This window comes from Heliangelus exortis, chromosome 6 (assembly GCF_036169615.1).
Source record: "Heliangelus exortis chromosome 6, bHelExo1.hap1, whole genome shotgun sequence".
NCBI classification, from domain to species: Eukaryota; Metazoa; Chordata; class Aves; order Apodiformes; family Trochilidae; genus Heliangelus; species Heliangelus exortis.
This window is the reverse complement of record NC_092427.1, coordinates 10542279-10555164: the sequence shown is the minus strand read 5'-3', so window position 1 is coordinate 10555164 and position 12886 is coordinate 10542279. Positions and strand designations below refer to the sequence as shown.

The 12886-nt window shown below is 39.7% G+C and overlaps 1 protein-coding gene across 2 annotated transcripts; it reads right to left on the bottom strand.

The window, feature by feature from the left end:
- Positions 1–778: 778 nt before the first annotated feature.
- CCDC14 (coiled-coil domain containing 14) lies at positions 779–11404 on the bottom strand. Of its 2 annotated transcripts, none has more exons than XM_071746631.1 (13): positions 11262–11404; positions 10553–10608; positions 10102–10177; positions 9335–9407; positions 9102–9242; positions 7907–8143; positions 7722–7816; positions 6229–6790; positions 5579–5720; positions 4365–4444; positions 3754–3972; positions 3537–3669; positions 779–2080 (listed from the first exon to the last, which is right to left on the bottom strand). In XM_071746631.1, the coding sequence occupies exons 1-13, from the start codon at positions 11298–11300 to the stop codon at positions 1108–1110; spliced, it is 2826 nt and encodes a 941-aa protein (XP_071602732.1). In that variant the 5' UTR covers positions 11301–11404; the 3' UTR covers positions 779–1107. The 2 variants fall into 2 exon arrangements, with proteins under 2 accessions (XP_071602732.1, XP_071602733.1); XM_071746632.1 differs by having other exon boundaries at positions 3754–3969.
- Positions 11405–12886: the final 1482 nt, after the last annotated feature.

Sequence of the window (12886 nt, the reverse complement as noted above, 5' to 3'; positions counted from 1 at the left end):
CTTCAGGCATCTGTAAGAAAATATGACTTAAAACAGAAATGTAGAAAAGAATAGAACTGTGATGTGGTTTTTTTTTTTGCTTGCTCTCATCTGGAATCTCCACTTCATTGACTTCCTTCAAGTACAACACTCAAAACTGAAAATTGAGTTTTCCCAGTTATGAGAGAAAAAGGATTACTTCATGTATTTTATAGGATCTACCAAAATACTGCATTTCCCATTTGATGGCTGTATGACCCTGACTTATCAGTTGTAATTCTCAGTGTTCCTGCAAAGCTGCTCTGCTGGTAGCTTTTCTCTGGCCTCTACCTGTGGAACCTTTTGCCCACAAATGGTACCTGCAACTGTTCTCCAGGGAAGAAGAAAAAAAAACCAAAAACCAAAAGCAAACGAGGACATTTAAAATTTATCCTTCAATTCAGCCTTCTGTACCTGTTTCGTTCCTCTTGCAGAATATTTTCTAAGTTCAAGAAGCTCCACTTCCACCAGTTAAATTCCTACTTCTAGATTAAATTGGATTAAGCAGCAATGCAGATGAATAACAAGTCCTGCCCACCTGTTTCTTTAATATTGACTCTATGGTTTGTACACCTTCAATAGTGACCCAGAGCAAAGAGCTAATTGCTTCAGATGTATAGTCACAAACAAGGAAGATAACTGCACCCAAAAGTTGAATGATAATGAAATAAAAATCTCAATCACAACTGTAACTGATTTTGAAAGCTCCTCTCAATGTTGTCCTTCCTACTTCAAAAAAGCACACAAAACCCCCATGCAATTGTGTTTTATAATTTAATAAAAAACCCTGTATTACTAACAGCACACTGGTTTCTTCAACAGTTATCATCAAGTGCTGTTCTAAGAATTACTTTTGCAATTAAAAAGTATAAACCTAAATCATAATTAAAAAATGACATTTTAGCAGTTATTTCAAGTTGTAAACATCAAGGAAAGCAGCACCGTAGCTTAAATAGGAACCAGTCCCATCCATAATTAAAACAGCCAGGAACAAGACATTTCATACCAAAGCCACAAATATTTGTATCAGTACCATACTTATTAACATACTTCAGAAAAAATTAAATAATCCCATTTGTTCCCTGCTATTCATCGTTTCATAATACTATTCTGTAGAGTTCTTTGTAACCTGGCTATGTTGGCATCCAAGGCTGCTAAGCTGTTCTTAAAGTCCTCTTCATCTCGAGAAGTAAAAGTTGAGAAAGAGGATGCACTCCATTCAGACTTCCCTGATATATCATCAAATGAAATGAAACTAAAATCAGCTATTCCACTGCCTTTTTTTTGAGAAACCTCTTTTGGAAACAGTGCTGGTACAGGAGGGTAGGTAACAGTTTGAAGTTGGTCTGGTTTGTCTGTGAAGTCTTTTGCAGCTCCATTTGGAGTGGGTTTTGGCCTCATTTGGTCTCCTGGCTTCACTTTATCCCCTCTAACTTCAAGTGTGTTTTCCACAGTGACTTTCATGCTGTACCCAGCATTTAATTTATCCGTAACAACTGGATCCTTTGCAATCTCACAGTCATTCTGCTGCACAGAGTTTGGGAGCTCACAGTGGTAGTCCAGCATTTTACAAGCTCCTCTACTTTGGGGTAGCACACTGGTTCTTTCAGGGACTGGTATCTGTTTTTTCACAGCACTGCTAGTCAAAGGAATATAAAGAGTCTCATCCAACTTGGTTTGCTCATCTAGTAAAGTACCTGAATCACTCCCTGTTTCTGCATCTTGCTTCAGTGAGGTTAGCAGTTTGGGAGTTGATGTTACTTCTTCTGAGAATACCCTGTCTATTTTACTTCCTTCAGCAGCCAGCTTTTCATGGGCTACATTCTGCATTTCTAATTCTCTGCTTTTAGTTGAGAATTGAAGCTCTGTATCTGTCAAAATATGATCCGTTTCTAATTTTTTAAGGTAAGTCATTACTGAGGTATTCCCAGGATAAGGATCTGGTTGCATCTGCTTTTCATGGTCTTCCAAAAGAGACTTTGAGAGACTTTTTTCAGGTTTGGGTCTAATGTTGTCTACTGTGAGGTCAGACAGAAGCTTGGCCATGCTGCCCTGCAAGGTTCTGTTAAGATAAGATCAATTAATCAGATTAACTCTCTTTTTTAGCAATATTAAAAAAACCCAACAACACAGGATTATCAATCAGTATCAATATCAATTGATTTATTATTTATTCTGCAGCAGTTACAATTCTCCTTCAACATCTTGTCATAAAATGTAGCATAACTGTGAACTAATTCCAACTTGCCTGAATTTTTCTTCATCTTGGAGAAATGTGACTATAAACAACTAAATTAGCAAAACCAATTTTAAATTAAAAGATTATTCCTAATTTACCTGATTTGAATACTACAAAATAAAGTGACAGCAAGAAACTCTTATAAAATATAGTTATCAAAATCAGTAAAAGAAATAATTCTTATTTTCTGCTTGCTACATCAAAGAAATGAACACTTAAATTCATCCATATATAACATACATATATACTTGTAATAAAGCATCATTCTACTACCATCTGGTGGTCATTATAGTAGTCAGTGTGTAACATGTCTAAATTTCTACTAAAGAATCTAAAGCACTGATTACAAATGCTCTGCCATTCCCATCAGTATCATTTAAAAACAAGGCAGACAACATCTTGACTTCTGTGCACATCATGTCCAAAAAAATTTTATGTATATACCATTTTACATGTGCAAAGAGCTATTTAAGTGTGACAGTTTGCCACAACATTCATAAAAGACCACAGTGAAATAAATTCACTGGTAGTTCTAAAAAAAAATTTGAGTAACAGCATCTTCATTCAACGGTTCAAGGACTCCCACCCTTACTCATAATTAATGTGTGAGCATAATGTACTTCAAATGTGTGTACAGTTAAAAAAAGGACTGCTGATTCCCACAGGTTAAGAGGTAGTTTCCAAATTCTATGGCTTCCAGGGAAATTATCAGTATGTTTTCAGGTCCAGGCACTTCCCATGGAGCTTCTTGTTAGCAGTTCTGGTATTAAGGGGGAGGTTTAGGTTGGACATTAGAAAGAATTTCTTTACTGAGAGGGTGATCAAGCATTGGAATGGGCTGCCCCGGGAAGTGGTGGATTCTCCATCCCTGGAGATATTTAAAAAGAGACTGGATGTGGCACTCAGTGCCATGGGCTGGGAACTGCAGCGGGAGTGGATCAAGGGTTGGACTTGATGATCTCTGAGGTCCCTTCCAACCCGGCTAATTCTATGATTCTAAGAATGAAAACTTTGCACCCATTCACTTTGCAACAGAATTACAACAAGAGCCTGACAGCTCTTGTAACTAAAACTTTGCTTTGTAGCAAAGATTAACTACAAAGAGACCTTTTAGCCTACATGGCCACCTACCACCAGATACTAACATTACAGTAACTCAAACTAGAGGTCAGAGGTGGAGGGGTGGGGGAAGAGAAGCCCCATGTTGAGGCAAAAAAAAAAAAAACAAAACAAAAAACAAACAAAAAAAAACAACCCAAAGCTTAGCCACCAGCAGTACCTGGTTAACTCCCGCAGTCTGTTAACTTCTGCATCACGCTGACGCAATGTTATGCCCAAAATCTTGTTTTCTTTCTCTGAAGCTTCCAGCTTAAACTGAAGGTTTTTCACATTTGATAATGCCTCTTCCACTTCTAAAATGCCAAGAAGAATTTGCCTTTTTATTTCTCTTAAGATTTAAACCCTGGACCAAGAATAAAAACATTCAAAACACATACCAATCTTGAGCTTGGTGGAATGAATGTCATAATGCTGTTTGTTTTCAAGCAATTCTTCTTCTTTACTTTGAATATCCTTTGCCAGATGTTTATTTTCTTCTTTTTGGCATTCTATTATTCTAAGTAGTTCTTCATTTTTAGCTTGCAGTGACTCAAGGCCTTTCAGTGATTCTTGCAATTGACTCTGGAGCATCCTATTCAAGGACTGCATAGAAACTACTACAGAAGGTAAAACACAAAAAAAATGTTTCATGTGGTACAGTTTGAACTTCTAAATCAAATTCATTTTTTAAAGAATTTTGGCAATATGAATTTTGCTTACAGAAAGCAGATGGTTGTTATTTTGAAGTAGTAAGATAAAAATTCAAGCTTTCTTACTCATCTAATAGGTCATCTGCAATTTAAGAAGCACATAAGGAAAAACAATCTGCTTGGCAGCTGAGGAGCTCAATCTCACTATGTGGACTCTAAGCAGGCACAACAATCTGTGCAATTGCAGGTGCATGATTCAGTTGCCACTAAAGGCCACAGTATGTACTGTTATTTTTTTATTTCCATATCTAAATATGTATGTATCTATATTTAGCAAGCATCATACTCTTAATATTTACATTCATAGCTGCAGCTCTGTCCAGGTGTCTTCTCATTTCTTTCTTGATCCCCGAGTTGCTGATTTAATATTCTTAGTCTCCTAATAGTTAATAGTGAAAAAGTACAAATTCAGAAAGTTCAAAACTAATTAGTTTGGCAAGAAGTTGCTACTGAAAGTTAAATGTCACAGAATGTTTCAAAAATATAAAAGTTTTAATAATGCATTTTTCTTACATTACTGTATTTTTTCAACACAAAAGACTATCTGCAAGTTCTGGAAAATATATTTAACAGAATCACAAAATTGTTGCAGTTGGAAAAGACCTCTTAATCACTGTGTCCAACTGTCAACATTTCCCCCAAATCAAATACATATATCAGTATCTGTATCACTCAAGCATGTCCTGAAGTGCCTCATCTACACAGCTTTTTTAATACTTCCAGGGGTGGTGCTTCCACCACCTCCTTGGGCACCCCATTCCAATGCCCAACTACTTTCTCAGTAAAGAAATTCTTCCTCAGATCCAGTCTAAAACTCCCCTGGTGCAAGTTCAGGCCATTTCCTCTAGTCCTATCACTGTTCACTTGAGAGAAGAGGCCAGCACCCACCTCCCTGCAACCTCCTTTCAGGTAGTTGTAGAGAACAATAATGTTCCTCAGCCTCCTCTTCTCCAAACTAAACATTCCCAGTTTCCTCAGCCTCTTCTCACAGGGCTTGTGCTCCAGACCCTTCACCAGCTTGGTTCCCTTTCTCCAGCACCTCGATGTCTTTCTGGTAGTGAGGGGCCCAGAACTGAACACAGCACTTGAGGTGTGGTCTCACCAATTTCATTCTGTTCTGAAGTAAAGTGCTACCAAGTTATGTATTTAAGAGCTCCTCTGAAATGAAAGCCATTTTTGCTCTCATTCTTTTTTTATTCAGAAAGAATATAAGCAGGCTAACTATCTTGATATTAGTTTTCAGAGAACATGACACATCAGTCCCAGTTAGACAAAGGTCTAATCACAGTGCTACTAAAACACCACTATGATCAGCACTGTTATTACCAATTTTTGAATTGCACAAACTTTCCAACACACTTTCTGATATACAAATACTACTACTACAGTATACTCAGACAAGAATGAAAGCACCATCACACCCCATAAAAATGCTACAATATGCAGTTTCAAACAGTTAAAGATGTTTTAAAGGCATTTGAAGCAAATACAGCATCACTGATGAGTTACTAACCTACGCAGCTGGACGTTTTCACTTCTGAGAGGCTGTAAAGCCAGTGCTATTTCAGTTTGTATGCTGGTACTTCCCACCACTGCTGGGAGCAGTGATACACAGTCTTCTAGTTCATTCATCAGCCTTAACATTTCTGAATCATCTGCAAGAGGTAAGGAGAAAAAAGACCCCATAAACATATAATAAACCTGCCATGACAGTCAAATATATATATATGAGATTCTACAAAGTGATATATCTATGCAGTGATATAACAATACCTACTTCGTTTTCAAGAAAATCTCATCTTTATTTTGACTACTTATTTACAATTTTTAAGCTTGACTATGGAAACTATGCTCTAGGTTCCTGGTAAATCACAACCCACCATCTCTCCAACCAGCTTCGGTGGGATTGCAATCTGTCTAAACTGGCCCCTTTCTCAGGGGAAAACGCTGCATATTAAATGAGAATAATCTTTATCCTAGCTGTTAAAATACCAAAAAAATAATTTAACACTTACAAGCTATTAGGTTGTGGAAAATCACTCTAAGATATCATGCGACATCTGACAACTACAGCTTCCAGAAACTGAAGCACTTACTCATCTAATGCAGCTCTTAGGTTTATTTGTAGGTGATCACTCTACTGCACAATGAAAATGTCCTCACCTCGATCTGTTATCAGTGCCCTCAGCTCTCCCAGAAGGTATTTTAGAGTCTTAATTTTATGGACTGTTTTTTCTGGACTTTCTTTTCTAGATTTTAGAACATTCTTCACAGAACTTGTCCAACAGTTTTTATCTCTCACCGGGGCTGTATCAAGTACATTCAATTCATCTTCTTCACTGACTGTGCCCTCACTGTGATCTTCAGAAGTGTCATCCTCCTTGCTACTTGAAGCATGGTGTTTTGCTGCACAATGATGGTGCTTCTGTTCAGTCCTGACATTCATAGTTTCATGTGACTGTAACAGGGCAAGGTAAGCTTGCATGCATCTTATCAAATCTGCTTCTTTCACCTGTTGCTCATGGTTTGGGGTCATGTCTCTGCCAGGAGATGCTGGGGTGAATGGAGCCACTGTAGAGTTACCCAATGCACCTGATGCTACACTAGGAAAAGCCAATGCAGGCTCTGTTTGTGCAGCAGTGGCAGGAGCAGCAGACCCTACTGGGCAAAGCACAGGTCCTCCCATCACTGGCACACCTTCGTTGCCACCATCTACAGGAACAGCCTGTGTAAAGAATATTCACAGTGAACAAAAAATTAAAGTGTTTTTTTTTATCCTGTTAAAAAAGCCTGCCAAATGTGAAAGCAACTGCCACTCGATTGCATAATTTTTCAGTTTGTTAAGGAGTATTTAAAATATAAATCTGGTTTAGCATGCATTTCTGTTAAATGCGACTGGCAACAAAAGAGCACAGTTCTTCAGTTTTTCTGTAAAGAAAAAACCTTGGCAGTGTTTTATTTTGGGTTTTTTGACCACTCATTCCTTGAATTAGATCAGAACAGGAAAGAAAAAAAAGACAACACTGTTACCTGTAAATATTTTAGGTAGAGAAATTCCTTACAGTCAAGGACAGCACTAACTATACATGGACTGCCTGCAGATGGAAGGTCAGTCTACAGTCTTACAGTTTCAAGGTGCAATCCCTTTACTACATTTACCAAGGTGGCAGCTGGTACCCTCCATTAATTCCTTTCTATACCTTAAAATACACAAGTATTTCAAAATATGGCTCTAATATGCAGCACCTGAAGAAATAATCAACTTGATAATTAGCACAGAAAAGATGAAATATGGTTTCTTTTATCAGGATCTGTTAATGATCCTAATGTATGCTACTGAGAATATAGTTTTTAACAAGAAAAAAAAAAGCCCTGCACCTTCCATGTTAGTTGTCCATTACAGAATTCACTGTGCAGAAATAAGCAGCCAGTTGAAATGCCTCTAATTTCACTTTTTGTTGTCTATATAAAATGTGTTTTAAAGAGCAGATTTTTTTCTATTTTTTTATTCTATTCATCACTATAGTTTGAAATATATATTATTTTCTTTAAGGAAAATTATTACATAAACCTAATACACTTAAATAAATGCATAAATAAATAGGCAGTGCTAATTTAAAATGTTTATTAATAGTCAGAATCAAACCTCTACTTACTAACTGAGTAGATAAGGGATTAGCTGAATACTGCGGGGGCAGAGCTGATGTGGAGGAAGGCAACCGAGAACTAAAAGCTGTAACATTTTGACACCCTAAAAGAAAACAACACTCATATATCAGGACAGTTTGGGGCAAAACTCATCCAGTAAAACAGCAGGCTTTACATTAATAGTTCTACTAACCATGATTTGAGGTAGGAAAGTGAGTTACAGCAGGAATTTGGTTACTGCCCTGTGGTGGCTGGCCAGTTATCAGAGACATCTGAGTCTGCACATGTTCACACACTTTCTGATGCATCACAGGAGAGTGTTGGCTGCAAGGCACATGAACTGGTTGAACCATCTGATTCTGTGCTGAACTGGGAAGGTCCCTCTCAGTAGGTGTGGTGGATGAGGCAGGTGTCCTGTGTGATATTTGCACTATGGAGAAAGAACAAAAAGCCCAGCTGAGGTGTCTTCTCGATCTACACAAACACATTCTGTTGTGAAGCACAGTCTGGCAGATTCCCTTGGAAAAGAAAACAAAAAAAACCCTAAGGCTTGCAATTCCAGTCTGGTTTTCAATCAGCAGCAAATTAATCTATAATTATTTTCTTTCAGACAGAGCAACCTAACACAGCTGGACAGACTGCTGTCCAAGAAAGCACAGATTCAATCCAGAAGACCAGTTCCAAAATGCAATTCTTCAATCTCTGCTAAGCATTTAGTCTGTTCAATCTAAAAACCCAATTTTCTTATGTTGGGTATAATTAAAACTCTGTATTTTTACATGCTGGAAAGATACCAGCTATGTGCTCACCTTCTACAATTCACAAATTAGGAATTCTGCCACACACCTGGTCTACAGGCCCACTTGTCTACTACATTAAAAATGAAACAAAAGAAAAAGAGAGGAGAGAGGGAGAAACACTAATAAAAAGTGAAATATTTCAACTGAGTGCAACTCAGCTTAGAGCACTCCATTTACCTTTCTATTCAAGTCCTCTGGCCACTAAACCATTTGAGTTTTTATTATTTATCCCAATGCTTTCCTATTTCCAGAAACTGATCTTTGAGAAAAGCCTGGCTGGACAGGACAGTTTACATCTCTGTATGCCATTCTCCACACTTCCTGCCACCTAAACCTAATGATGTCAGCACACCTGAAGGCATTAAACTTTCTTCCTTGTACATGAAGCTCAAGCATTTGTCAATTTTAGTAACTGTTTAGTAAACATTTAAGGCCTTTTTAAATGGCAGTGAGTTATGTCTACACCCTTTTGTGGACCGAGCCCCGGATCAACCTATAACAACAATTTTCTGAAGCCTTATCATATCTCAGTAAGTTGAGGAGTCTCCCAGTGTTGTTTGAGAATAAAGCCCAAGAGAGCTTGCTTACCAACTTCTTTTCGGATGTGGGCAGGAGTAGTGGATTTTTTCCCTCCTTTCTTCTTGGGAGCATTTCCTTTGGTTAGCAAAGGCTTGGAAGTAATTTTAACTGAAGTTGTTTTCCCAGGGTGTTTGTGGATGGTCTCCCTTCCTAGTATTAGTCAAAAGAAAGACCAGTCAACAAAATAAGTAAAAAACATTGCAAAAACTAAAACTCTAAATTAAATTTTCAGTAGGTACAACCTGTGGTTTCATTTTGTAAGATATTCTTCAGTAAAGCTGCACAATGTCCAAGTCCATTTTGAACACCATCAACCTGCACAAAGAACACTGCAGTCAGAAAATTAATATAAGTTTTCTTTCAGCAAATCAAGATACTATTTTAGTGGTGAGTGTTCCCCACTCTGCTACCTGAATATCAACTGACAACTAGCAGAACTATATAATTTTCCATGTATTGCTTTTTAATTACCTCAAAGTTTGCATGCATGCAAATTTTGCAAAAAAATCCTAAATTATAGTCTTGCATACACATCCATTTGCTGAATTTTATATTGTAGCAATTTTGTGTGTGGGGTTTTTATTCTTATTTCCATGTACAGTTTAGCTCTTATCCACAGACTACTTGTATTTTAGAGATCTAACTGAGAACAAAACAGAAAACAGTGCTGGAGAACTGACTCCATACAACTCACACTTTTCAGCACAGAACCCAACAAATGCAGCCAGACTCCTGCAGGGACAGCTTTAGTCCACACACAGCACAGTTGTGTTTGTAAAATATATTCTATGCTTTAATGAGACCTGTCAAAGCCAAACTCATTACACACAAAGCCAATCTGCACATATGTGCAAGATGCAGTACAGACACAGCTAGATTCCAGGAGCTAGTTCTAGTTCAAATGCAGCATTACCTAAATTAAACTGTTTTTCTTCTGTTATTCAAGGCATTGCAATTTTCTTTCTCTACAGATAACAGAGATAACTGTATTAAAAAGTCATTTAATTACCTGATTGTCAGAGTCAGTAGAATTAAGATGGTACCCAGACACCACATCCACATTACATCCTTTTCTAAAGGCAAACCTGAAAAGGTCAAATTCACTATTTATACTACTTCCTTAACATGAAAAGTAAAAAGTTCACTTTTATTCAATAAAAGCAAACTAAAATAAATTCATTTTATCAAGAAACAAAATATCTTCCTCTTTCTGAAAACTGCATTGATGCAACCAACACACAGAAAGAGTTATATAATCCTGTGTTTCTAGTGTGAAAACTTATATTCAGTTTGTGTCTGTCTATTTGGAACCTGTCTGTTTGAAGCTTTCAGCTAGAAATGTTCTCTCATATATACAAAGAATTTTTGTCTACTTGTTAAGTATGCCAAGCATAAGGTTCCCAAACACTCACGTATACACTCAGTCTTAGACAGTATTCACTATTAGTGAAAAAACTTACTGTTTTCTTCCATTTGTAAATTTAGCTGCTCCCGTAAGCCTCCCAGAAGACAGTGCCTGTTGGTTACAGAAATATACTTTGATTTTCATGAAGTACTTTCACAACATAAGTGAAGACTACCACTGCCAGCTAATTCCAAGAGCTGTCACTGAGTCACATCAGTCAAAAGTAATTCACAGCCCCCAGAACAAGGGAGGGGGGCCCACTGCTACCAACAGGACCTGAACCCTGTAATTTTCGTTTCACAAAACGTTCCTTTACAGCGTGAAGCTTCACTGATTTCCGCAAGGTTCTCCAGCTACAGTAATTCACTGAATGACACAGTCCAGGGCTGACAGAGAAATACTTGAGACAATACAGGAACACTCCAGACCGAGCTCGATAAACACACACCTGAAGCAGCTGCTCACACCACGGCTACACCCGGGTGGAAGAGCGGAACTGGGAAGCTTGTTGAGGTGCTCCTTACCGACACGCACACACCCGCTGAGCCCCTACCCAGAGCTGCTGGGCTGAACCGGGAAAAAGCAAAGTGCCGGAATGCCGGATCCCCCTCAGGTGCCGTTGCGCCGGACCGGGCGGGGATAATCCCACCCTCCCTCCGCCCAAACCAGGGCTCTCATGAGAGCCTTGAAGAGAGGGCTGAGACCTCTTTTGGGGGGAAAGGCCCCGAAAGCCCCGCTCCCCAGGCCCCGCTCCCCACACGCACCTTGCAGGGCCGCGTGGTCCCCGGCCTGGCCATGGCCATGGCTCCGGACCCGGATCCCGACCCGGACCCGAACCCAAACCCGGCCCCTCCGTCGGGCCGCACGCCCCGCACCGCCCAATCCCGCGGCTGATTGGCTGAGGGACTGCCCGGCCGTTACGGAGGGGCGGGGCTAACGGCCACCGCGCGGGCAGCAGCGGGAAGGGGAAGGCGAGGAGTTGCGGAGCGCGGCCGCGGATTGGCGGAGAAAGGAAGCGAGGAGCCAATCGGAGGAAAGAAAGGGAATGGGCGGGGCTAAGGCGGGTATAAAGAGGGCGGTGAGGCGGGCTGGGTGTGCCCCTCGTCCCTCGTCCCTCGTCCCTCGTCCCTCGTCCCTCGTCCCTCGTCCCTCGTCCCTCGTCCCTCGTCCCTCGTCCCTCGTCCCTCGTCCCTCGTCCCTCGTCCCTCGTCCCTCGTCCCTCGTCCCTCGTCCCTCGTCCCATTCCTCGCAGGGCAGTGTGGTCACGCCTGGGTCCCGGCGCCTGCTTCTCCACTTAGTAAGACAAAAATCACCTGACAGATCTGCGTCTGTCATCTCACGGCGTACTGACTGCTGCCTCAGTGAACCTTTCGCAGCTGCAAGAGCTGTGGGGCGGGGACTCTGTGAACTCCTTAAATACATGGAAAAAAGGGGCTTTGCAGATGGATGAGCCACCCTGAAAAGATAATGGGGACGTGGGAGTGGTGGACTGTTTATAAAACAGCCCCATGGCTCCCGCTTGCTTGTGCAGTCCTGGCCCTGCAAGTTCTCAGGGACACAACAGGTAAAAGGAGGCTGGTAGGAAGTCAAAGGGAACAGCTAAAACCATCGAGTTCTTTGTTGCTCACCCTGGTTTTAGTTAGTGGTAAATCTTCTCTGGCAGTGCCTCAAACACCCGTGCGTATGGATTGGAACAGACAGTGCCTCAGGTTCCACACACAGAGGCATATTTAGTATTCTGCATATCTGCTCTTACTAGTTGAATAAATAGATCTTCTGAAAACATAGCATTGAAAGCAATTGCATTTACTCAGGCTAAAAATGTGCTTACATTGCTATATTATTAAGAGTACTGTAGCAGAAGTGCATATAAATAATCAACATCTGTGCTCTCCCAGTGAGTAAATTGCGTTGTGATTAGGTATTTTTTTAAAAGCTATGTTGTGAATATTATCATCTTGTAAAAAAAAAAAAAACAAGACCGCTTCAATTTTTAGCTGAAAAATTTAAGATCACTGTAATAGGCAAACAACTGAAGGAAGGAATATAAACTAGAAAAATGGAAGAAAATGGAAAGTGCTTAAAAAGATGTGTGGCAACTACCAAACCAGCGCCAGAAACACTGGTATAGTTTTTTCTTAAGATGGTTTATGGAAATTTATGGATACATTGAATTGATAGATAAGAGTGCATAAACTTAAATAATGAAGGAATAATTATCCCAAATTTTAAACAAATTTGCTTGTTTAGCAACAAGTAACATATATAAGAAACCCTGATTTCCTCCCAAACCACAATCCTATCCTTTGATTTGATGCATTTGAAGACAGACGTTTCATTTTTTCATCAAAAGGAAAGAATACAGAAGGCTAGCAAGTTCCACTCTTGT

Bases quoted from the DNA above. Each gene is read 5' to 3' on its own strand.
- CCDC14 (XM_071746631.1), bottom strand. From the start codon at position 11,300: ATGGCCATGGCCAGGCCGGGGACCACGCGGCCCTGCAAG. The intron at 6,791-7,721 runs GTAAGTAGAGGT...TTCTTTACACAG, and splicing joins ATCCCTTATCTACTCAGTTA to GCTGTTCCTGTAGATGGTGG. The intron at 3,670-3,753 runs GTATGTGTTTTG...TTGGCATTTTAG, and splicing joins TTCCACCAAGCTCAAGATTG to AAGTGGAAGAGGCATTATCA.